Source organism: Microcebus murinus, chromosome 3 (assembly GCF_040939455.1).
Source record: "Microcebus murinus isolate Inina chromosome 3, M.murinus_Inina_mat1.0, whole genome shotgun sequence".
Classification (NCBI taxonomy): domain Eukaryota; kingdom Metazoa; phylum Chordata; class Mammalia; order Primates; family Cheirogaleidae; genus Microcebus; species Microcebus murinus.
Window position 1 is genome coordinate 79,735,364 of NC_134106.1, and position 25,932 is coordinate 79,761,295.

The 25,932-nt window shown below is 48.4% G+C and overlaps 1 protein-coding gene across 1 annotated transcript in view; it reads left to right on the top strand.

Annotated features, from left to right (window-relative positions):
* NPAS2 (neuronal PAS domain protein 2) overlaps positions 1-25,932 on the top strand; it is a 182,538-nt gene that overhangs the window by 74,900 nt on the left and 81,706 nt on the right. Inside the window, exon 2 of the mRNA XM_012740460.2 lies at positions 24,126-24,179. Within this exon, the coding sequence (XP_012595914.2) occupies positions 24,148-24,179 (32 nt within the window). The 5' untranslated portion in view covers positions 24,126-24,147. The remainder of the gene's footprint in view (positions 1-24,125; positions 24,180-25,932) is intronic.

Consider the following 25,932-nt stretch of genomic DNA (forward strand, 5'->3'; position numbering starts at 1 on the left):
AATGGTTACTGTAATGAAGCCAATTGACATACCCATCATCTCACACAGTTCCTTTTTTTGTGACAAGAGCAGCTAAAAATATACTTATTTAACAAAAATCCCTAATGCAATACAATTTTATTAACTATAATCCTGTCATGCATTAGATCTCTAGACTTGTTCATCCTGCATATCTGCTACTTTGTATCCTTTGAATGACATCTCTGTTTTCTCTCCCTCCCCCAGACCCTGGTAACTACCATTTTCTTCTCTAGCTTTTTTTTTTTTTTTTTTACATTCCATTTATAAGTGAGATCATGCAATATTTCTGTTTCTGTGTCTGGATTATTTTCTTTAGCATAATGTCCTCCACGTTCATCCATATTGTGGGAAATAGTAGGATAGTCTTTTTTTTTTTTAAACAGCTGAATGATAGTCCATTATATGTGCACCCCATTTTCTTTATTCATCCATCTACGGACACTTAGCTTGTTAACATATTTTGTCTATTGTGAACAGTGCTGCAGTGAACAGTGGAGTGCAGATATCTTTACAAGGTGGTGGCTTCATCTCCTTTGGGTATATACCCAGAAGAGGGATTGCTGGGTGATGCGGTAGTTCATTGATAATATTTAAATGCTCAGAATTTTCTTTTTGCCTTTTTTATGTTCTATGAGCATAATCTCTGTTTTTAAAAAATCATGACATCGTCAATATTTTAACTTGTAAGAATGAAATACAGTAAATTAAATTTAAGCCTCAATGGTTGCATTTGATTGCCTGTGGAGGTGGTGCTGTGTGCAGGGCAGGATGGTCTGTTCATCCTTCACTGAGATTCTTTAAAACAATAGAGACGGCCGTTCAAAGGCACCTGACTGCAAGTCCAAGGCTGCGATTATGCCCTTGGAATCAGTTTCCCTGTCCTCTTGTTTTCTCTCATGGTGTGTGTGGCATCGGGAGCTTCCTGCCCACCCCTGCCCTCTCCCTGGGAACTTGTGAGCCCTCCAAATTCAGGCAGGCCTGGCCGCAGAGGAACACCTGTCTCTCGCAAGGTCAGGGCAGTAACATCGGGCCGTATGCTGGATATGGCACTGTGTCCCTTGCAAAAAGCTTTCCCTCTTTTTAGATTAAAAAAAAATGACTGTAAACAGGGGCAGGTGTGTCCAAGCAGCCACTCAGGAGAGAGGCCCCGGATCTGTGGCCGAGCGAGGCAGCCCTGGGGGGTGTGGGGGTGACCTCTGCCACCTGTGCTGCTGGGGTCTAGTTCCACCACACCAGCACATTGTGCCCACCTCCAGAGGGCACATTTCAGGGCATCCTCAACACCCAAGAGGAGGGCAGTGGCTGAAGATATTTGCCCTGGAAACAAGAGGCGTCTGGGGGAGATAGGATCCCTCTGTTCCTGTATCTGAGGGCTGACTGCATCCCTAGGATGATTTTAATTAAAAAAAAAATTTTTTTTTAAATGGAAAATAACAAGTGTTGGTGAGCATATGGAGAAATTGGAACACTTATACATTGCTGGTGGGAATGTAAACTGGTGTAGCCGCTGTGCAAAACAGTTTGGCGGTTCCTCAAACAGTTAAAACATAGAATTACCATATGACCTGACAATTCCACTCTTTGGTATATACCCAAGAGAAGTGAAAACATATGTCCACACAGAAACTTATACGTCAGTGTGCACAGCAGTGTTGTCCATAGTAGCCAAAAAGGTGAAAGCAACCCAAGTGTCCATCGATGGATGAAAGAATAAAATGTACAGTATGTACATATAATGGAATATTATTTAGTCTTAAAAAGGAAGTTCTGAAACATGTTGCAATGTGGATGGACCTTGAAAACATTGTGCTACATGAAAGAGACCAATGACAAAAGGTCACACATTGTATGATTCCCATTATATGATATACCCAGAAAAGGCAAATCCATAGAGAAGAGGGGATTAGGGGTGGTGGAGATGGGAATAGTTACTTAATGAGTTCTCGGTGTTTGGGGGGGGGGATGAAAACATGGCTTTGAACCTAGAGAGAGGTGGTAGTTGCACAACACAGTGAATGCAGTAAGTGCCACTGAATTGTGCATTTTAAAATGGTTAATTCCATATTATGTGAATTTCATCTCAACTAAAAGTAATCAGAGCTGTCACTCTGCATGGCTCCTGGACACATAGTGAGAAATGAGTAGAAGCCCCAGAAGTAGGGGCAGTCGTATTTTGGCTTAATAGAAATATCTTTCTAGTAAGTACAACTTGTAGGAAATAGAAGAGGAAGAGGCTGCCCGAGAAGGCTGCAAGTGGAGGAGACTTAAGGAACACTTGCTGGGTGTTGTGGATGGTTGTCAAGCTCTGGAAGGGCGGTTCTCACCCCTGGGTACACGGGATTCCCCTCAGTGACATAAAAAAGTAGCACTTGGGCCCTACCCTGGGGGTGCCGATGCCATTGGTCTTGAGTGTAGCCTGGGCATCAGGTGAAGGCCCTGGTGACTCAGCTTTCAGTCGAAGCAGATGACCTTGAGTATCTGCCCCAACAGGTGCTTGTTTTAGTGGCCGTGGTGCGTGCATGCCCAGGCACCTCACTTCACGGTGTGAGTGACGTACCTGCAGCTTCAGCCTCAGCTGGGAGCTGGTTAGAACTCTCAGCCTTCCCCATGCCCACCAGACCAGAATCTGCACTTTCACAGGATCCCAGGGTGACTCGTGTGCCCATCTGAGTTTAAGACGTGCTGCTGTAGATCTTTAAGACACTTTGGACTGCTTTTTCTCATTTTGTCTTCTGCACAATTGCAAATTTGTTGAGCTCTTGACAGGTGAGGGAGTCCAGGCACTGAGGCCCTTGTTCAGTCCACATGGCAGTGGCAGTGCTTGTCTCCCAGGATACCAGCCAGATCCGGGGCCTTCTCCCCGAGGCCCGGGAGCCCGCTTCTTCCCTCTTTGATTTCCCACCCACTTTTTTTGTGTGGTAGCCTGGGCGAGCGAGTGAGTGACATGCTGTGGAGGAAATGCAGGGGCCACTTCCGCATCAAACTCTCAGGTGCCCAGCACACTCAGCTCACCTGGAGCCGTGCTTCCTGCTTCCTGCTCCTCAGTTCATGACTTTGCTTGATACTCTCTGTTGGGTGTGGGGCCAAGCTGAGGGTCCTGGTGTGGGCAGGAATGTGGGTGGACACATGGTAGTTCCCCGAGGGGCAAGGGTGGAGCTGGTGGAGACATCTCAAGGGAAGGAGCCCTGGGCAGGAGCCTCAGGGGCCCGTTGTGTCTCCAGTGGCTGCAGTGGAGAGGCAGGGGCCGGTTTCCAAGAACTGACCCTCCCGGTCTGGACAGCACTGGACAGCACTACCAGCTAACACTGATGAGACATTTTCATGCTGTGTGACCTCTCTCTGCTTTGGGTTTCTTATTTTCAAGTAGGGAGCATTATACCCCAGCCCTCCGCAGCACGGACGGAAGGACAGACATCTCCCACAGCCTGGGTGACGGGAGAGCACAGTGCCCCATTGTCAAACCTGACCCTTTTCCTGTGGTAACTCACAGAAGTTTGCAGCCACTGTGCAGCACTCCCATGTGATCAGTGAGGCGTTGACGAGGGGCGGGAAGTGGCAAGTCTTGATAGCTCACTCGAGAGCCCGTGTTCCTCGCCTTAGTGTGAGTTCTGGAAAAAGGAAGAATGTCAGGGCGGCCCTGGGGTTACCATGCTTCACGTATGAACGCCTGACAATTAACGCGCTTTGTCCCAAACATGAGTTTGCAGCAGAGCTTGTTTGCCAAGTTACTCTTTGAAAGTCTGTAGCCTGTTTTGGGGTGTTGCAGGGCTTGATAAAACCAGGAGTTTGAAAACCAATCTACAGAGCAAGCAGTAAGGAACAGGAGGTGTCCAAATCACTGCTATGTTCTATCAGCCCAGGGTTCATGACATGCAGTATCGGCAAGCAGAGGAATAGACTGAGGGTGTCATTGCTCCACACCCAGGCTTGTTGATACACCCTGGGAGCTGGGGAATCCTTCCAGGCTGAGCCTGCTGGGGCTGGGGAGATCTTACCCCCAGCCCTGGAGTGTGATTCCTCACTGCACAGCGCTCACACTGTCATTAGCTGTTCCCTTCCTTTTTTCGTTAAACTTTTTATTTTTAAATAATTCTCCATTCAAAGGAAGTTGCAGAGATGTTCATGTTTGGTGTGCCCATCATCCATTTCCCCCCGTGGCACCATCTTACATCACTGGAGCAGAGTATCACAACCAGGAACTCGACAGGCGTGTGTATAGTTCTCTGTCCTTTTACCACGTGTAGACTTATGTAACCACCACCACCACCACCTCTTCCCTTGATTTTTAAAAAAATAATTGTGGGTCCTCTCAAACAAACTCCAAGAGGGCTAATTTCCTGGGTGCAGGAAGGAGCGCTGTGCATCACAAAGTGAGGTGCAAAGACCTCTGCCTTGCCTATATGAAGTCTCACACACACACACACACACACACACACACACACACACACACTATGTATTTTCTATGTGGAAGACTTGAAAGTGCATGGTGGCTATTCCTGGGGCCTGTTCCCCCCTTGGCTGGGATAGGGGAGGAGCCTGCTCCTCTACCTATGTTCCTTTTTAGAGGAGAAATTAGCATGAAGTCATATAGTCTTGGGAGTGGAAGTTGCTTTCATCTGTAAGAAAAGGAAACTGACCTAACCTAGTGGGCAGTTTCTTGAAATCACTTGTCTCATGCTTGGAAGTGTAGCTACATACCAGAGTCTACACTGGATACCAGAGGCTACAATGCATCAGAATCTAAATGGCCAGAGGAAGAATTTGCATCCGGAAACCACGGTAGCAGATGACCCACAAGTATAGCTATTTTACTTCTTTTCATGTTCAATTCCAGATAAAAGGATTAATTTTTTTTAACTGACCCCACTCTAGAAAACAAAGACCTGGCTGGAACCCACCAGGGCTGGATATTGTCATCGGTGACTGGGTTTACGCCAGGCTGTCAGCAAACTGGGTCATAGGTGGTGCGGACAAGGTCCCTGGGTTACCAGCAGTTCACAGCCCAGTCATTCCCAGCTGAGAACATCAGCACCTTACAGAAGGGTGGGAGCCATGTTCCTGGCCGACAGCTGACTCATTTGCAAAGAGGCGTGTGAGAGCCACACATGGTAGCAGCATAAACCTGAACTTCAGGTAGCCACATGCTCCAGGATATTAAGGATTTATGTACCCACTGTTAAGAACAGAGAGGACTGGCATCAATGGCTCCGGTTTGTCACCATGGCACAGTCATGGGTGGAGAATGCTCTGCTGTAACCAGGGCTTCTGCTCCCCATGAGTTCTTGATACCCTTCCTCATCCCGCCTCCTTGTTCAACTGTATGGCCTCCTTTGCAGGTCATTCTTGCCCAGAATAGTACACGGGCTAAGTGACCATCTTCCAGTGGTTATGAAACCTCATAGTTTACAAAAGTTACATCTTATTCCACCAAATGAAGAAACCACAGTCCAAAAATGGTCAGTGATTCCTTTCCAGCTGGGCAATGAGGGAGCGGACACTGTAGTCCCCATCTTCTGTTGACATCTTCCCGTTGACTGGGCCCTATCCCACCCAGAGCAGTCTTTCTGTTTCACCCCAGAAGGGGGCGCGTGGTCTTGAAGCATTCTGTGAGTTTGTGGGAAAAATTACAGAGGAGCAGCCCCTGCTTCTGTGAGGAGCCCAGCTGGCCTCCTCTCTCTCGTCCTCCAAGGGCAGGGGCAGGTGCTTGGGAGAACTTGACCCTGATTCTGGATTATGGGGTTTCCCAAACCCAGAACGATTTCTGCAATCCATGGGGCATTTTGCAAGCTGCTTGTTATTGTGTAAAAAAAAAAAAAAAACTTACCTTTTTCAGTATTTAAAGTTTCTCTGAGGCTGTTCTTGAGTTCAGTTCCTTCTTTGTCTGAATGCAAATCACAGTTTCATCTTCTCCCTTTGGCCATACAAGAGGTTGCAAGAGCACTTAGGAACTCAGCAGAAAACAAACAGTACCTTCTGAAGATAACAAGTTCATTGCATTTGTTTTTCTGCACGCAAGATGAGAGATAGTAGATAGAGGAATGCATATGCTTTGTACAACTCACTGACCTCACCATCTCTGATATTGATGAGTTCTTCCTGCCCTTGGATTCTTGGTTTTACCAGAGTATGAATCATACTGTGTTGCCATGTGACATGTATGCACATACATACACACATTATTAAGACCTCACTTGTGATCAAAGCTAAAAAAGATTGTGTTGTTGTTATTATTGTTAATGCAAGTGTTCATGACCTCAAAATGTTTGTAAGTATGAGGCCAGAGATAGGGTGTCAGCCTGAGGTCATTCTTCCATAGACTTGAACTTGGCTTCTACTCTGGTGCACAGCAGAATAAACAGTTTAAACCATGTGAAAAAGGAAAGCATCGCAAAGGAGTAATTTAGTGAGAGTAAATTAGAGAAAGAAGAGAGAAAGTATTTCTAGGAGAGTTAGGAAGGACTTAGTACTTCTTAACTGATATATATATATATATATATATATATATATATATATTTTTTTTTTGAGACAGAGTCTCACTTTGTTGCCCAGGCTAGAGTGAGTGCCGTGGTGTCGGCCTAGCTCACAGCAACCTCAGACTTTTGGGCTCAAACAATCCTTCTACCTCAGCCCCCCAAGTAGCTGGGACTACAGGCATGCGCCACTATTCTCGGCTAATTTTTTCTATATATATTTTTAGTTGGCCAATTAATTTCTTTCTATTTATAGTAGAAACGGGGTCTCGCTCTTCAAACTCCTGACCTTGAGCGATCCGCCCGCCTCGGCCTCCCAGAGTCCTAGGATTACAGGCGTGAGCCACCATGCCCGGCCCCTATTTAAAAAAAAATTTTAATATACATATAAAGAGAGAATTTGGCTCTGCCGTGAAAAATGGTATATTCTTAATGAAATAAGGAACAAATTGCAATGAACATACATTGCTTCTCCCTTAGGAAAAAATGAGAAAAATTTTAAATGTTTTCATTTAAACCAGACATGTCCTTGTATTTTATTTATTTATTTGCTGGTTTCCTTTTCTGTCAGACAGATTTGCAAAAGTGAAATTTATTTCTGTTTAGGTTCGTAACACCCAAGAGTGTGTTTGTGTGGCCTTGGAATGAACACTTAGTTCTATTCTTAAGAATTTGATCATTTTTTCATGGACTCAATTATTTAGCATACTCTGGCAACTGAAAACTGCATGACTTTTTATTTAAGTAAAGATAATAACAGAACACTATGAAACCTACTGAATTGACTGCTTAACTAAATCAAGTAAAGAGAACATTCTTTGAGATAATGCTATTGAATTAAGCAGTGCTTTGAATAGTAGATAGGACTAATATGTAGCCTATTTATTTTAATAGCATTTCACTTTTGACTTTGTTAAATTGGCCAGGCATGTAAAATTATTTATTTAAAATCAAAAAAGGAATCCAAACTTCCCTCCATTTTACCCAGAATCGCAAAATTGCAGTTGGTGCTGGTCTCCTGGAAACCAGGTGACACTGTGCTAAGCAAGTAATTGGCAGTGTTGAGTTTTGCATTGCTAAAACCTCATTAGTGAAGGTGGGATTCCACACTCCTTCAATTAGTGGGCCCTGAGCCATTCACCTTGAAAGTATGATTCAGTTCACCGAAATCTTGTCACCAGCTCTTTAGGAAGATACTCTATGTGAGCCGAAGTCCCTTATCTAGCAACCTTTGAGATTTCGAGGTACATGTAAAAGGACTTGTTTTGCAGGTTACCTGGCAGCTGGTAAGTATGTTGTGAATTTAAATAGGAAGCTAATTGATATCTATGGTTAGGATCTGTTATTTAAATGTGGAACCATTGAAATGAACCTTTGGATTCTTTTTGGATAACAACCACCTGAGCTAACATTCAATGAGCTTTTACTCTGTGTCTCACATTCTAGGTGCTCTACAGGTATTGTGTCCTTAGGTTGCACAAGGTGAGACACCTAGGCAGAGAGTGGGTTAGTAACTTGCCTCAGGTCACGCAGCTAGTTAAACGGCAGAGTCACGATTCGAACACAGGACCACTCTCCTTGGACTGTTGCCTGGTGACCAGCAGAGCCTCATCTCTCTTCCTGCGTGGTGGATTTCCTGTCTCATTTAGCATCTGCTAAATAAACTTGTGAACAAAAGTCGAGTGACAGGAGGAAGAAGGAAGGAAGAAAGGACTGATTGTTGTATAGGCTTTGGAATGATCTGGCCTCTGCCCTTTAGTTCTTAAAAATGCCAAAGAAAAGACTTTACAGATAAGGTCATTTTCTGAAAGAGGTAGGGTGAACATTCACAAAGTCATGGGTTTTTAGATTTTAATGTTTTGAAAATGTTTATTGACAAAACCCTCTAATATGTTTGTTATAGAAATGAAATAAAGGAGAAACAATGTCCAGCATTTTAGAAGAAAGGCCTTTATAAATTATACATATCTGCATTTATACAGATTCCATCCCCTTGGCCTGCTCTGCTGGGAAACTTCTCTGGGACCCCAAGACTAACTCTCGTTTGCTCCTGCCCCAGGAGTACCAGTGAGCTGTTTGGGAGGTGAACTAGGGGTCCTGTCTTCCTGGCCCCCAGGATTCCAGCTGCAGCCTCCAGGTTTGTGCTGGGCCCTCCTGAGACACCCTGATTCTAGAAACTGGCTCCTGGAAGTAAGTAGGTTAGATCACCTCGGCCTCAGGGGAATTTCCCTCACAGTATCTGGTGCTTTGTCCAACTTCTGAGCCAGAGAGGCCTGAAGGGGATGCCTTTCTGTTTGGATATCTGCAGCCCAGACCAGACACACGAACAGCAAGATCAGGGCAGTGGCCTTCTCCCAGGCCTGGGGCCCTGTGCCCACCAGTCCTGGGACTGCTGACTTAAGTCCGTCCTTTCTACCTTGAGCATCCAGTTATTGCCAAGGGAGAGTTGAGGGGAGAAGATGTCATACAGGTGCACTGAGGGGTAGCACTGGCCATGTTCATGCAAATTGTCACAGTGATGCACCTGTACAGGTGAAGCAGCCTGTACAGGTATTGCACTGCGATAAAGTCATGAGTTGATGTGTCTTTGATGACAGGGAAATGACAAGTGAGTGTCAGTCTACACTGTTGTTTTTCTGCAGTTTTTGCTTTTTTTTTTTTTTTAAAGAGCCATCTCCCTGAACATTCTTTGGGTTTTCCTCATACACATCTCTCTTATCTGCCACCGGGAGGCTGGCCTGAGCCACCCAGGCTGGGCCTGGGAGCAGCTGAGGACCTGGGCTGGCGTTGGCACCACTCCTCTCTGTGGATGGGCCCTGCGTTCGCATCATTAGTTCATCACCATGGAAGAACTGGGCTGTTGAGCTGACCTACTTTTCCTGTTTGCCCACAGCAGGCTAAGCCTGTTTAGCCTTGTCCAGAGGGGCTGGGCAGAGCAAGTTGCTTCCTGAGTCGTACAGCTGGCAGTCTTCTGAGTGAGCGTGGTTGAATCTGTGTGTCCTGTTTGCCACTAGTCTAAAGGGTCAGAGCCCACCACCCAGGGTGGCTGGAGTCAGGGGTCCAAGCACAGGGGCATTCCAAGACCCACGTTCGGCCTCCTCCCCGTAGATCCTGCACTAGGATTATTGCTGGGAATCAAAGCCAGGCTTCTCTCCAAATTTTAAACACAGATTCCTAAATGGAAGCTCTTCATATCCCATACTGAGCACGTGTGCTGAGCCCTAAGAACATCAGCCTCTTGCTGAGATGCTGGGAGGGTGGGAACCATGCCCGTCCTTGAAGGATTCACCACTGCATGGGGGACAGTCATGGATAGCTCAGGCCATGGTGAGGCAGAAAAGAGAGGATGGTGATGGGCCGTGGAGGCAAAGGAGGATGCCCCAGCAGGGTAGAAGGGGTTGGGGGTACACGATGTGATTGGAGGTGGGGCTGAAGTCACAGATTGGCAGCTCCTCATCTAGGGCTTTGAATGCTACACTTTGGACCCGGGGGATGTGATAGTGGATGTGGATGTTATTCCCCACCCGCCCCACCCTGCCCCCACATTTGTGCTTTTATTTTTGCTGAAATATTGCTATAGTGCTGCCTTGGGGCATGGGATAGTGTCTGTTAGAGTTGTTTGGGGGAAAAAGTTGGGATCCCAACTTTGGGATCAGATGATTAAATAAGCTGATGCACCAAGAAACCGTAAGGCAGAGCTGCGTCTGTAGTTTCTCTCTCCAGCACCTGTGTGTTCTGCATAGCAGCATGCTATAGGAACGGCGTCCTGGGCCTGTGCTTTCTAATTCTGAAGGCGTGACTAAACTTTCCCAGGGAGGGGGACGCATCTTGGACTCTCCCTGACACCCGAAGCTACCACCAAGAGCTTTTGAAGAGGCACTGGGCCAGTGGGTGAATTGTGCATTTATTGGGGCCACTTCATCAGCCATCTGCAAAAGGGGAGAATTCAGTCTCTGTTTTAAAAAAGCAAAAACATGCTTCTGACTTCTCTTGCAGTTGCTCTCCCTTTGCTTGGCGAGCAAGACTGGCCATGGTTTCCCGCCAGGACAGGGTCCTCCTGGGGGAAGCGGGTGGGCTCCAGCGCTTCCTGCCCAAGGTGCCCTCTGTGTCTGTTTTCGTATCTCGTCTTTCCATCTGGACTGTCACGTCTGAAGGCCAGGCTTTCTTCAGACGTTGTGTGTGTGTGGTAGGGCCTACAGGTGTTTCTTGAGGAGAAACATCAGCTTCCGGGACACTTTGGCCCTGCTGCTCTGAGACCCCTACCTCAGTGCACCGTCCGAGACGGCCGTGATGGGCGGGGAGCTCCTGTGAAGTCGGGCAAGAGGGAGGGCCACCACCCTGTGCTGGAAATCGATCTCTAGCCCAACTCTGACGACGCGTCCAGAGACGGGACCGTTCCCATAGGGCCTCCCTCTGGCAGGTGTCTCACGGCTCAGGACGCAGCCCCGCCTTAGAGGGGTCCTGGCGTTGCCTGGCTCTGCTGCTGAATCCGCGTGGGACTTTGAACCAGGTGGCTTAAAATATTCTCTCGTTCTCATTCTCCCTACCTCCCTGTCGTCTTTGGGCATTCAGCAGATGTTTATTGAATGCTTGCGTGTGACTCCGAGTCTCCGTGTTCTAGAATCAAAGAGGGAAATTAGAAATATTCAGCCCTATATTGCTTCACCACCTCACTAGGGAGAGTTATGAGCTGCTCGTGAAGGGCTTGCTGTGTGTTTGGGTTCAGCCTGTGTGCAGCGGCTCCTGGCCCAGGCAGAGCCATGCCCTTCTCCATGAGACATTCAAGGAGATCAGTTGTCCTGGTCAGCTTTTTCCCCTACTGACCTCTGATCCCTGCATCCCAGCTTCTCTGTCTACTGGTTGTTCTTCCCGACATTAGTTTTGTTCCTGTGCATCTGATCCATTCGTACACGCATATCCATGGATATCCTGAAGTTGGGCTGATCGGGGTTTGGGGGAGGCATGTCCAGGATCGGTTTACTCTGTGGATTAGGGTCTAGGGGAAGGCTAATCTGGGCAGCAAACACCCATGGATCCCAGATTCCCACTGCTGTGACCACCAGGCCAGCTGGGCTTGCATCAGCCCCAACAAACCAGAATTTTCAGACAACGCAGATTTTAAAAAGAGAAGAAAAAGGCTGTCAGTTTAGCGACCTAGCAGATATATATCTCAACGCTTTTTAGTTTTTAAACTGACTTTTTAAAAATGGTGACTTAGTGCCCTTTTCTCCATTAGTGCATCGTTGTGGGTGCTATCGAGGTGTCCCCGAGGTTGAGGGCCTGGGCTGGGCGTGTTCTGACGGGGAGGGATGAGGTAGAACAGCTGGACAGATCCGGGGTTCCCTCACCCACCCACCTTCCTCCTGTCGGTGTGTGCCGGTGAGTTCTTGGCTCGTTCGGAGTGAGACAGGATCCTCCAGGTCTGCTTCTGTCTGTGTACCATGTGAGGCGTGTAGCTTTGCCAGGTCTCAGCGTGACACACTTGGATGACGGCAAACCAGGTCACACTCCCCAACAAGGGTTGTTAGAAAGGCCCCAGCCTGGGTGTGATGCTGCCGGAGGTGTGCTGGGCCTACCCAGCGGCCGGCCACATCCAGGGAGCAGGCCAGGCTCAGAGGTAGTGAGGGCTCTCAGCCGGCCTCGGGGGCCCACCCAGGGCCCCTCACCAAACCATGTTTGGCTATAGGGGTAGTTGAGCGGGGGAGACATGGCAAATTGGCTTAAATCTAGGGGCCAACAAAGGAGCCATGCAGGGACCTCCTTGGCAGTCTGTACCCTTGAACGCCCTCTGCACGAAGCTGTGCAAGCCTGTCCCTGGACCCAGGTCAAAAGCGGGAAGGAGAGGTGAAGGTGCTCTGGGCAGTGCTACAGGTGTCACTGCACCCTCAGGACATCAGGCCAAAATGCAGTCAGGAGGGACCAGCCGTCCAGAACTGCTTGAGGCTCCACATGCACCCCGTTTTCTCACGCCCCTGGCACTCTGTACAAACTGTTCCTTCTGCTGGGATGCCTCTGCCATCCTCAGCTGGATTGTATCAATACGACAGAGAGCCAACAGAAGGAACAGACGCGGCGCTAACTTCTGGGATACCTCTTAAAAGCGAGCGAGTGAAGTCCAGTAAATCACAAGAGCGCCCCGCTGCTGGTGGCTCCCTGCGGGCACCTGCAGTGTCAGCAGAGGTGGTGGGCATGAGCCGCTGGTTGCGTTCTCTCTTTAAACCACAAATGAAAGAGCTGACGATGCCAGGGGAAGAGGGAAGACGATGGAAAGCAAGGGTGCTTCATACCAACGAGACATGTGGCGTTGGACGCATGTGGGCCAAGTGACCTGCGGCTCTGAAGGCCTCGGCCTGTTCTCCTTTGAAAGTCACGGTTTCTGACCACCGTGCCGTGGCAGAGGAGACGATTAACCAGGTGGGGAGTCCTGGTGGATCCTCACGGCGAGGGTGGGAGGCGAGTCTCGTCTGCCTCAGTGTACAGGTGTGGTCATCGATAGAGGCGCTTTCTAAGGCCACCGACACTGAGTGAAGGGAAGGGGATGGAGGGCCTTGCAACCTCGTCTTGGTCAGCTCCAAAACTAACCCTGCCGCAGCCTACACTTACCAAACCTTATTAGCAAAGACACTGATGGAGGAGGCTGAGGAAGGTTGGATTAAACGTTACTGGAGCTCTGATAGTTGAACCCAAGGTTCTGCAGCCTACATGTCCAAAACTAATTTGACTTCTGCTTCAAGGACATCTTCGTTTTCTTTTGCTCTCCTTGCAGACTTCAGTGTAGCGAGGGCAAGTGTTCCTGGACCTGAAGGAGCACTGGGGGAACGGTTATGTGGCGGGGAGCAGCTGGGCCGGAGCTGAGTTTTGAGGATTCATTTCGGTTTGTCTGCGGCATTTGACAAAGGCTTTCACTGACTCAGCTCCAAGCATGACTCATAAATCTCCTTTTCCCCTCGCGCGCCGATTTTTCTAGGCCTCTTTTGTCCACACCCTGACCACACACTGTCGCCCATCGGCATCTCCGGTTGACTCAGGTTGACACCATGCGGTCCGAACTCTTGATAAAGAGGCCCCCTAAGAGGAATATTAAGTGATTGGAACCTCAGTGTCAAGAGGTCGCGCGGATAATAAGTCGTGTTAGGGTGGCTCTTCAATCCAGATGCCGTGAGCATTTCTAGTTTGGAAATTCCTTGCTGACCAAACGATGTCATTGCAAATTTACTTAATAACAAATTCTCTAACTTTCTCCATCCATTCCTTTACTGGATGTGTCACTGTCTCCCTGGATAATGAATCATCGGGTCCTTGGGGAAAGGAGAGCAGGAAGGAAGGGTCGTGTCCATAACAGGCAGACGACACCCTCGGCCGCAGCCCGGCAGGCGCGGGTGGCGGCGTGAGCTTTGGTCGCAAAGCTTGCGCAAGGTCTCGTCTTGGTTTCTCCTGGGAATTCAGCTTTGCGAGGCCCCCACAATCGCTCCTCGGGACAGGCTGGAGTGGGCTGGTGCCAGTTAAAGTTGGGGTCTGTCTGCCTTGCCGTTTCCGGGTCGCGGAATGTGCTGGAACGTGATAAGAATCCCTTCGTCAGAGGGGAACTGGGATTGCAGGAGCAGCCAGCCCCCAGGTTTCCGCTGTCCATTTGCTTTAGAAAAGCTGTTTTCCCCCCCAGTGAATGAATCATTGTAACCCGAAAAGCCGTTCCCTGGAGAGGAAGATTCAAAATATGGAAGTTATTTCCTAGTTCCCCAGATGACAAAGGGGAACAAGTGAGCACCGCAGTCCGTCGGCAGCTGTCTCTCAGAGCCTTTTTATTTCCTACATATAACAAGGAAAAATCATTACCAAGCTCCCATGTGTGAGATGCAGACGTTAATCCAAATGACATGAGGTCCCCTCCCCAGGGACTGCAAGAGGACAGAAGGTGCACGCTCCGTTGGCAATAAACAGACTCCGTCAGCTGGGGAGTTCTGTGTGCTTGGTTTCCCCTCTTTTGATTTCAGCTTGTTCTCGGTTTCTATATTTTCTCTTTTAATGAACTAAATTCACCAGACTTGGTTGATAGGGTGGTGGGGAGGAGTATTAGGATTTTCCAGTTGGTTGGGGCCTATAATTCAAACCACTTCTCAGCCAATTTGAAAACATCATGATTTTATTTTGTGAAAACATTGGCCTTGCAATGCAACAGGCTCAGGGTAGCCATTCCAGGGGAAATTTATGGTGATACAGAGTGACAAACTAGGCCTATAAAGACTTTACAAAGCAGTCTAAATTTAAAGACAATGATGAGGAAGGCTGAGTAGTGATTCTTTAACATGAGTTGGCAAACTACTGTCTGGGAACCAAATCTGGCCCACAGCCTGTTTTTGTAAATAAAGTTTTATTGGAACACAGCCATAGCCATTCACTTACATATTGTCTCTGGCTGCATTATGGCAGAGTTGAGCAATTGCAACAAAGACCGTATGGTCTAGATCTAAAATACTTAAGGTGGCTGGTTAGCACAGTTGGTTAGAGCGTGGTGCTAATAAAATACTTACTTGGTGGCCCTTTATAGAAAAGTGTTGCTCACCTCTGCTTCAGTAGAATAACACATCTTTCCACGTATGTTGCGTGCAGCCTTCTCTGGAGACCCAGGAGTGAGCTTCCCGCCAGTCCTCAGGGGGTCGCCGTCACTTGTATGATTCATTGTTTTCTTGTCTTGCTTGCTGACACACCGTGGGACTCAGGGCAGATGTGCTTGAGAAAATAGTTGTGCTGCCATTTGCCCGGTCCCCATTCACCACCGGCCAGAATTCCAATCAATTGTGTAGCAGGTGGCTGTGAGGAAGAATGTTCTAGAGCCCTTGGGGCGGAAATTTCGCCTCAGTAATGTAAATGTCATTTGCAGGCCTCACTGTTGTCCTTCAGTTCAGTTAAAGTTGATAGATACTTATTGAGAGTCTGCTGTGTAAATGACGACCTCAGTCACTTCTGTGTTTCCTCCACGCCCTTTTGCGTTCCTGCTGAGTTTTCCAACGCTGGTCCTCCACTCCAGACAGCACCGTGTGTGTGTGTGTGTGTGTGTGTATGTGTCTGTCTGTGTACCATGTGTGCATCAGGCCTACACACGCATGCCCACACATGCACGCGCATGCGCGTGCACACACACACGTTTTCAACGCTGACTGGTAGGAAGGAGTAGTGATCCTGCTCCTCCCAAAGGCGTTTGACAGATTTAAGTGCCAGTTTCTACTGCTGTTAGCTCTTTACCTCATTGTCTTTATTGATGTTGTGATTAATATTAAATAGCAGCTGACGTGTTTTGATGACTACGCTTTTTGGTGCCGGGGACTGTGCTGGGGGTTTCTCATGGATGTCTTCTCACAGCCACATGGTGAGGGGGCCCTTCTGTTGTCCCCAATCGCAGATGGAGGCCCAGGGCTGGGAGCCGGCTCACTTGCCCAGGGTCACGCAGAGCCCATGAGGAGCAGAGCCAGGGTTTCAGCTTGGCTGTGCTGACTCCAGGCCACCCCTGCCTCCGCCCCTTTACAGATGTGGACTCTGGACCCAGGACTCTGACACCCAGCGTGTCCCAAGAGTTCTGCCTCCCAGCAGCAGGTGTGGCTCCCTGCCAATGCCGTAGGGACTTCCGGGCCCACCCAGTGCTCCATTGGCCCTGCTTGGTCTGATTCTCCAACTGGTCTGCCTCCTAGGCCTGGCCTGAGTTCCTTCACCCACCCCGTCTGCTCAGTGGTCTCTGCAGCCACATGTGGCCCCTAGGGGCGAGGCAGGCCCAGGCCTCAGCTGGACTGCCTGTCTTATTGGCTGTAAGGTGCTCTTCCCCTGCTACGGCCCTTCCTGCTCTATTCAGGAGCCCTTCTCTGAAACCCTAGGTCTTTGTGATCCCTGAGCTGGTGTCTGTTTCACCCCATGGCGAGGATGTGTTCCTTGAAATTCAAGGCAGACAAGAAGAAGGGATGAGGCTTAGTGTCACCTGCCTTAGCAGGGGCTCAGCAATCACAGCGTGAACGTCAAGGGTAGGACAGTTAGGCAAGGCAGGCGCGCAGTGAGTGGGATTCACCTTGAGCTCTGTGTGCTGCAGTGTCATGCTGGGTCCTTCATTGTGTGCATCCACGCAGCCTCGCCCCTCGCTCACACCTCACACAGTCTTGCTGCCCGGTGGGCGTCAGCCTTGTGTTAGGAATGAGAGGAACAGAGGCCTGTGATGTTTAAGGGGCTTACTCAAGGTCAAAGAGCAAGTGGGTTGGAATGGAAATTTAAATCAGGTTGACTCTGATGTCAGAAACTCCCATCCTGAGCAGCAGTGGGTGGAGAAGAGTCAGCACAGGAGACAGGCCTGGGCTCTGCTCTGTCCCCAGAGCCCCGGGTCCCTGGGCACCACCCAGCCTTGCTGGGGGGTGGTGCTTCCTGATTCATAAATGGTGGGGGAGACAACTGTAGCTAGCCCATTCCACCCAGGGAAGTGATGGGGATGAAGTGAGATTATGCTTTTGCAGAACCTGGCAGTGGCTAAGTGTTGGCAAGGTAGCCACTGGGCCTTCCTGAAGTCCCCTGATTATCATTTCTGTCCAAGTGGATTTTCCCTTTATCCATAGCTCCTGCGCACACAGCAGTTTTTGTTTTAATTTTAGCCATCATGATGTGGTCGTACCTTCAAATGCATTTTGCAAGTCTCCCCTGGATCAACCATGACCATGGAGGGGTTTGTGGGAGTGAATGTCAAGGAGTCACATGGGAATTCAGACAGGAGTTTGTCCCAGCTGTGTCCATCCTTCCCCCTTCCTCTTCATCATTCCTCATGCATTTATTGAGCACCCGACATGGGTAAGGAGCTGGACTTGGTGAAGTGGGTGAAGATGCATTCTGCCTAATTTTTGCCATCAGAGTAGAGAACCTGGTTTTGAGTGTCTGCTGCAGGCCAGGCTCTGCAACCTGATTGAGTTCATTTGGGTCCACAGCTGTCCTCCCAGGCAGGTATCTGCCACTCCTTGATCAAAACCCCCAGCGCCTTCCCCAGAGCAAAAGTCACCAAGTGCCCTGCCCTCTCTGCCTCCGTCTTCCCCTCACTAATTCCGTCCGCCACTGCAGCTCATGGCTGTGTCTTGCTGTCCGGGGCCTTCCCCACAGGTATCCTCACTGCTCACTTACTCCCTCAGGTCCCAGCTCACACAGCCTCTTAGCAAGGAGGCCTCCCTAGAACCTTCCATGACTCCCTAAAACTTCTGAGCGAGACTCTTCCATGCCCCCCCTACCTCCACAGCACTCTCCCTCCCCCACCCCAATGCACCTTTATTTTTCCCCACGGCAGTTACAGCCAGGCGACAGGCCCTGGGTGCACTTACACACTTGCCTGTGTACACTTACACACTTGCCTGTGGCTCCCCCCCACCCCCAGGATGCACATCCCCACCCCACATGAGCACCATGAGAGCGAGGCCTTTGCTTGTGGTGGGTCCCTCGCTGCCCAGCCACTCGGGAGATACCTGCTGAATCACTGAACGTCACACACGGGCGGCACATTTAGTGGGTCAGTGAATACGCTTTCCTGCCTTGTCGCAGAGCTTAGGAAGAAAGGCAAATAGGAGGTGCCATGTATGTGGATCGGAGCCCTCAACATCGTTAAGATGTCAGTTTTCCCAAAATTGATCCCTAGATTCAACACATTCCCAATCAGAATCGCATCAGGCATTAATAGAAATTGACAAGCTGATTCCAAAATTCACATGAAAATGCAAAAGCCTCGAACAGCCAAGTCAAACTTGGATAAGAACAAAGTTGGAAGGCTCACTCCACACTGCTGTCAAGAATTACTGCACAACTGCAGGAGTAACGGTACTGTGGTACCGGCATAAAGGTGTCATGGAGTTGGAAAATATAGAATAATTTTGTTTAAACAGCAGATCAGTTATATTTTCAAATGAAATGCTCAGTATGTTTCCAGGTGAATGGCCTTTATGTGTAAAAGCAACACATAATTTCGAATTTCTAATTAGAATTTCTAATTTCTAATCTGATAAAAGTTCAGTAATTATATTGAACTTGAGTCTAAAAACGGGAAAAATGTGTACTTGGTACACTTTTTGTTTTCAGTAGATTAGTTGATCTATTCTTTTAAATTTAGAGATTCTTCACCTGGAAAAAGCGATATCTCATAGTTGAAGAAAAGCACATTGCACATATTATGTATAAATGTCACTAAGATACCATTTAAAAATAAGTTTACTACGACCTCAGCCAGGTGACAAAAGTCAGCATCAACAGCGATAAGTCACGTTGACAACATGATGTGAGGAGCAGGGCACTTTTCCTCTGGGGCCTTCCTCTCAAAACCCCACATTCCCAGTCTGACTTTGAGAAAAAACGCCCAACAAACCCAAACTGAAGAATGTTCTGCAAATACTACTCAAAATTGTCAAAGTCTTGAAAAACAAGGGAAGTTTAAGAATCTAGCACAGGCCAGAAGAGTCCTAGGAGACGTGATAATAAAATAATGTGGTGTCTTGGATGGGATCCTGGAACTAGAAAAGCATATTAGGTAAAAAAAAAAAAAAAAAAGAAAGAAAGAAAGATAAAGTATGGCCTTTTCTTAATAATAATGTGTCAGTATTGGTTCCTTAATTGTGACTAATGTACCATACTAATGTAAGATGTTAATAATAGGGGAAACTAGGTGCAGGGTATATGGGATCTCTGCTATCTTTTCATTTTCTATAAATCTAAAATTGTTCTAAAAGTTTATTTTTTTAAAAAGTTTATCCTATGTACCTCAACTCTGCAGATATCCTGTAGATAAATGGAGCTGGATAGTATGTAAATACATATATAATATATAATATTTGATGAAAGTACAAAGGAAATTCAATAGGGAAAGAAATGTCTTTCTAGTAAATGATCCTGGAGCAACTGGATATCCATATGGGGAAAAAAATTATCCTTGACCAGTATCTTAGACCACACATAACATTTAATTTGCAATGGATTGTAGTTCGAAATGTAGAAGTTAAATGATAAAGCTTCTAGAAGAAAGCACAGGATAATTCCTCACGAATACTGAGGTGGCAAAGATTTCTTAGGACACAAAAATTACTAACCATAAAATAAAAAGTTGATAAATTGGACTTTATCAAAATTAAAAACTGCTCATCAAAAGACAGCATCCAAAAAGCAAAAAGGCCAGCCACAGACCTGGAGAAAGTGTTTGCAGTACATATATCTGACAAAAGTACTGGTACGTAGAAGACAGAGATGATGACGATAAACAGCCCATTTTTTTTAAGTGGGCAAAAGAATTAGATTCCTCAGAAAAGAAGGTATCTGAATGGCCAGTAAGCATATGAGAAGATGCTCTACATGTCAGTCATCAAGGAAATGCAAATTCAAATCCCAGTGAGTCCCACAGCACACCCACTATAACCACCAAAATTAGAAGACTGACAGTACCAAGTGTTAGTGAGAATGTGGAGCCACTGGAACTCTTGTGTGCTACAGGTACAAATATAAAATTGTACAGTCACTTTGGAGAACAGCTTGGCAGTTTTTAATTAAGCATACGGCTACCCCATGAGCCAGCAATTATACTCCTAGATATAAACACCCAAGAGAAAGGAATGCATATTTCTGCAGAGAGACTGTCATATGACTTGTCACTGGGGTTTGACCACTAGGTGAAGGTGGTGTCTACCAATCTTCACTATGAAATTACTGGTTTTCCTTTGAATTAACACATATCTTGAGACAGATACTTTGAGACTATGCAGTTATCTTGTTTCTTCCCCAATTTTTTCCCATTAATTTAGCATCCATTAGTGGACCTTGATGTAACAATTATTACTATGATGTACTGATGGTGATTTTTTTCTATTTTCCTTACTCCTTTCTACATTTATCATTTGGAATTTTTCTGTAAGGGGGAGCTGTCTCCGTCCCTCCCCACCCCCCATTTATTTATTTGTATCAGTCTAGACTCATAAATATTTAGTTTATCCCTCAGGTTATAATCAATACTGTCGTAGCTCAGATTATCCCAGGATTCCCTTTCAGGGGCTCTCATTATAACTGTGGGTCCTTATTTCTTGTGTGATTAGTTGCTAGGTGCAGATGCCTAGACTTCACATTTGGGGAGATGGAACATGGCTTAAAAAGACCCCAAAGAGTTTATGTTCTAGGAGAACCAGAGAAACCCAGAACTGGAAGATCCCCTAAGGCAGGGGTCCTCAAACTTTTCAAACAGGGGGCCAGTTCACTGTCCCTCAGACGGTTGGAGGGCCAGACTATAGTTTTAAAAAAACTATGAACAAATTCCTGTGCACACTGCACATATCTTATTTTGAAGTAAAAAACAAACGGGCAAAAACACCCACATGTGGCCCGAGGGCCGTAGTTTGAGGATGCCTGCCCTAAGACGTGCCCTAAGACTGGCCATGCCATGTGTCTTCAGTGTGTGCCTTTCTCTCTGCCCCCAGGCTCCCGTGGGCTGAGGACACACACAGGCTCCCAGCCTCTTTGTCCCGGAGAAGGGGCTAACAGGAGACACAAGTGGGAGATGGGGGCAGGCAGAGAAGGAGATGAGGGCTTTTATTTCCTCTGCTCCCTTCTTGGCTGTGTCCTCTACCAAAGGCCACCTCCCCTGGAGGACAAACCCCTTCCAGGTTTAGGAAACCACTTCCCTGCCATCCCTTCACCCTTAGGGTGTTAGCAGCTCTGCTGTTGCCAATCTTGAGTAGCCACACTCTCCCCCTCGGTTCCCTGCTTCCCACCCACACCTTTGCCAAGAGCCGAGTTTCAAATACGCCCTCCTCTCAAAGGATCCTGACCTTGCCACCCGCTTCCTCTCGAGACCCTGACTCATAAGCCTTGTGAATGTCTCACCCACGGCGGATATACGGCTATCTGGAGTAAAGACACTGCCACGTGCCTCTGATGCTCACTCTGAGGGTTAATCCCGTCACCATTGTTTCTCAGCTCCAAACAGGACCTCCTCTGCCTTCATCAAAACTCCTCTTCTGTGGCACTCTGTGGTCCCAGGAAAAATAGTTGCTCAAAATCCTTCTCACTGGAAATTCTACCGTTGAGAAGAATCATAGTCGCCCCCTAAACTTCTCTGTGATTCCTTTCACCTGACCTCAGAGGGCTTCCTTTCCACCCCTAAGCCTGTTCCTCGCTTGCCTGTGGGCCCCTCCAGGCCGGCTGTGTTGTGAAGCACGAGAGCGACCCCGAAACGCAAGCGCAGGTGCTCACCTACGGCCAGGGCAGCGCCATCCACAGCAGCCCACGGCGGGAGCAGCGCACGTGTCCGCGGGTGATGAGCCGGTGACCCGGACGGGTCTGCCCCTACCGTGGAACGCCACTCCGCCTTAGGAAGGAGAGAAGTGCTCACACATGCTTCGACGTGGATCAACCTCGAAGACACTGTGCTAACTGAAATAAGCCAGTTACAAAAAAGAGAAAAATATATTCTTCCACCTGTAATCAAGAGTCATCAAATTCATAGAGACAGAAAACAGAATGGTGGTTGCCAGGGGCTGGAGTGGGCGGGCAACGGGGAGGTGTTTAGTGGATCCAGAATTTCCGTTTTGCAAGATGAAAGAGGTTCTGGAGATGGATGGTAGTGACAGTGGCTCAACAGTGTGAATGTGCTCAATACCACTGAACTGTACACTAAAAAATGGTTAGGATGGTAAGTTTTATTATGTGCGTTCCACCACAATTTTTTTAAAGCCGAAAAAAATATATAGGGTAAAGATGGGAGACAAATGGCAGTGACAAAATAGGAAGGACGTCGGTGTGGAGCTTCTGTGGAAAGGTGCTACAGTGGCAGGTGCAGTTCAGCCAGTGGTTCAGGCAGGGGTCAGGTGAGACGTCGGGCAGGGAAGAGGGAGGGGCGGGGAAGATGAGGAAGTCGGATGTAGGTCATCCAGGCCTCACGGATTCAGGAAATGTTTAAGGATAAACAGCTATAAATCAGAGATAATATGGCTGATAAAAAAAATAGCTGTTAGTCACTTTTAGATGTTTAGTTCATGACTAAGCAACTCCGGTCAACCAAACAGGATCCCAGGACCTCAGGATAGTGGACCGAAAGCTGCAGCCCAGCCCTCCTGTGGGGACACTCTGTCCACGTCCCTGGTAAGGGACATGGCTTGGCTGTGTCCTCGCTCATGCCGTGGGCACTTGGGCAGCTGCCACTCTCCTTGGAAGCACAGGCCCGGGCTAGGGTGTCAGTAAATGAATTGACACTGCATTGTTCGCCTCGTAAAACTTTGAACAGATTCCATCTGGGAAACATTAAAGCACAGGCCTGTTTACAGATGTGTGGACTCTGATTTAATTGTGATGCCTCAGCTTCCAGACGGTATTTATCGCTAGTCTGTCCCTGACTGTGTCTGTGCCATACATGTGTGTAAACAGAGGCCATGGCTGCAGAAAGCCTCTTCCTTGCTTTGGCTTATGCACATAGGTGACCAAAATCACAACACTAAATTATCTCAGAGAAAGACTCATTTGCTCCATTAAAAATGTTTATCTAAAACTTTAAATTTTGAGAGTAATTTCTGGCGTTGGTTTTGAAGCTCTGACTCGAGACGCTGTGTGTTGAGTACGGACGCCTGTGGGTGGTGGTGATTCGGCTTCTCCGAGGTCACCACCCTCACCTGGGTCACGCTGGGCGCGCTCAGCCACCACGGCCTTCTGCCTGCAGTTCCCCCGGCAGGCTCTGGCTCCCAGACACCCTGAGGGTGGCTTGCTGGCTGGCGGCAGAGCATCCCAGACAGGCGGAGCTCTGGGAAGTAGTGAATGAAAGAGGGAACCGAGGATATGGTTGGTTCCCAGGGGTGAAGGGATCCCAGGCCTGTTGGGGGCGCGGCGGGAGGAAACCAGATCCCTGGGCCTGAAAGGCACAGAGCCAGTGGCCTGGGAGAGCAGAGGCTCCAGGCAGTGAGAAAGAAAGAACATTCCTGGGTTGTTGCTTAATCTTTCACATCTGTGCGCCTTTGCTGCCCAGGGGCAAGGAAGTGCCTTCGGGGAAGGACTATGGACTATACTCCTTTGGGGCAGATTCCTCCAGGCCACCTGTCAGGGGAGTTGGTTTTCTCGGGCCACTGGGGTCCTGTGAGGAGGAGGGAACAGACCCTATGGACGCCGCTAACACGTCACAGGCATGCTCAGGGGGTGCTTGCTGGCTTAAGGATTGAGCTAAACAGAAGGTGCTTCATTGGGCTGTGTTTAGACAGCAGTTCTCACAGTGTGCTCTGGAACCCCTAGGATCTGTGATTTCAAGACACTTTTTCAAACTATCATTAATACGTTATTTGCTTCTTTTTTAAAAAAAACTTTCGTTCTCTCCTGAGTGTCCAGTGGGCTTTCCCAGATGCTACCTGACATCTGATGACTTCATCGATCTGACTCCTGGTGGAAGGAGAGCTCGCGTGTTTAAACATTTCTCGGTTTTAACTCGCATACACGAGAGCGCTTTGGAGTCCCCAGTGAATTTTGAACACATAAAGGGGTGCTGGCACCAGCCAATTTGAGAACTGCTGGGCTAAGATATGTGGGTTAGATAAGACCAAAATGATGACAACCAGAAAGATGTGTAAGAAAGATCTAGAAGCAGACAGTAATCATCTGTTCTTTCCTCCCTCCCCCCAGGAAAAACTGCATAGAAAATCTAATGGATGAAGATGAGAAAGACAGAGCAAAGAGGTAAGCAGGAGCCGTCCTCCCTGCACAGCGGCCGAGTCTTGCCTGCCTGTGCTCTTTGTGACCGAGAACGACACCAGCAGACAGGCAGTGTGGGACGCGTCCACACATTCTCTCCTTGGGATAGCGCCGTGCTCTGTGCAAACGTTCTAGACCAGCTCTCTCGGGTTTGCTTCTCACTGCGAAATTGCTCATCATCTGGGACTCGCCCAGTGGTCTGTGTTGTGACCACTACGGACCCCGGTCTTCTTTCAGGGGCCCGTGGCTTTGCTTTTCCAGGACAGCTGCTGCTGAGCAAGGCAGGCTGATGAGAGTCCCGCAGGCCTGGCTCTGTTGTTGGGGCGCTGCCTGGCTTTGTATAATATTAGTAATAATCACTGCCGCATGATGAGTGTGCAGTAACCACCCGGTGCTGTGCTAAGCACTTTCATGTACATCAGCTCAGTTTCCTCATCTGTAGATTGGAGATATCATAGCCACCTTGCACTGTGGTTGGTTCAGCAAGAAAGACTAGCTTGGTAGCTGGCATGTGGAGCTCTTACAACCCCGTCGGTGTTTGTTCCCTCACTGGATGTTCACTGAATACCTACTAGATGGGAGGTAGAGCCATAAAGTTGACATTTAGAAGGTCAGGGATGGTCAAGTGTCATCTGTTTCACGTGATTCGCCCAAGTTGGCATTTACTGTGCCAAGCTCTGAGGAGACATCGGGGAGTAGGGAGCTGCCTGCCCATGTGGAACTCGAGGGTTGGAGGCCACGGCGGAGTGTTAGGGTGCTGGGCTGCGGGCCCAGCCATAGAACCACGGCAGCAGGGAGCATCCTCTCGGACAGGCTTCATCACAGGCCGGTGGACCAGCCTCCTTCCTCCATTCTCATCCTTTTCTGCCTCTGCCACGGTTCATATGTGGAAGGCTCCATCCTCTGTGACAGCCCCTGTGAGCCTGTGTAGCTGAAGGGTTTGCCCAGTTTCCTTCACGGAACCGACTGCTTGGTTGTCACTTGCAAATAGCAGAGCCCTCAGAGGCCACCCAGCCTGACGGCTGCAGAGTGTCTATCCTTCTGTGTCCCCTGGGTTGGCAGCCATGAGGACCACAAGTGCCCAGCCACCCCACACCTGCTAGATCTGAATCTGCAAGGCATAAGGGGAGTCTGGATTGATTTAAACTCCCCCAGTATTTCCTTTAACAAAATCAGGGATCGGGGAAGTGGCCAGTAGCATATGATAGATGGAACAGGGTTGGCCTGGGATGAGGCCCAAGAACCTGAGCCTGTCAGCACTGGAGGCTCATGGTACTCTTATCTCTGCTTTTCCATATGTTTAAAAATTCCTGCAGTAAAAATTCAGACAAACAACAACACAGATAACCCCCCAGCTCATTCTAGAGTAACAGGCCCTTCACGTGGCTTTGGGAACCACGGCTCCCCGCAGCAGTGCTTTGCAAGCTATAGGTCACAACCTACAAGCGTTGCAAAATCCATCTGGGTCCGGAGCAGCAAGCAAACGAATAGACCAACCCAGCCCACACTAGTCCTCTTGCCCCCTCTCGTGGGCAGACTGGCTTCCAGTTCTTTCCCTGGGGGTACCTTGCCTTTTGGTTCCCTCCAGCAAGCTGTGGCGGGAGTGCTGGGGACAGACCCGGGTTGCGTGCCTGGCCTGCCCTGTGCTAGCTAACGAATTCTGACAAACCCTCCATCTCTCTAAGCTTCTGTTTTCTCACTTGCAACACAAGGGTACTAATGTCTGTCTTGCCTGCCT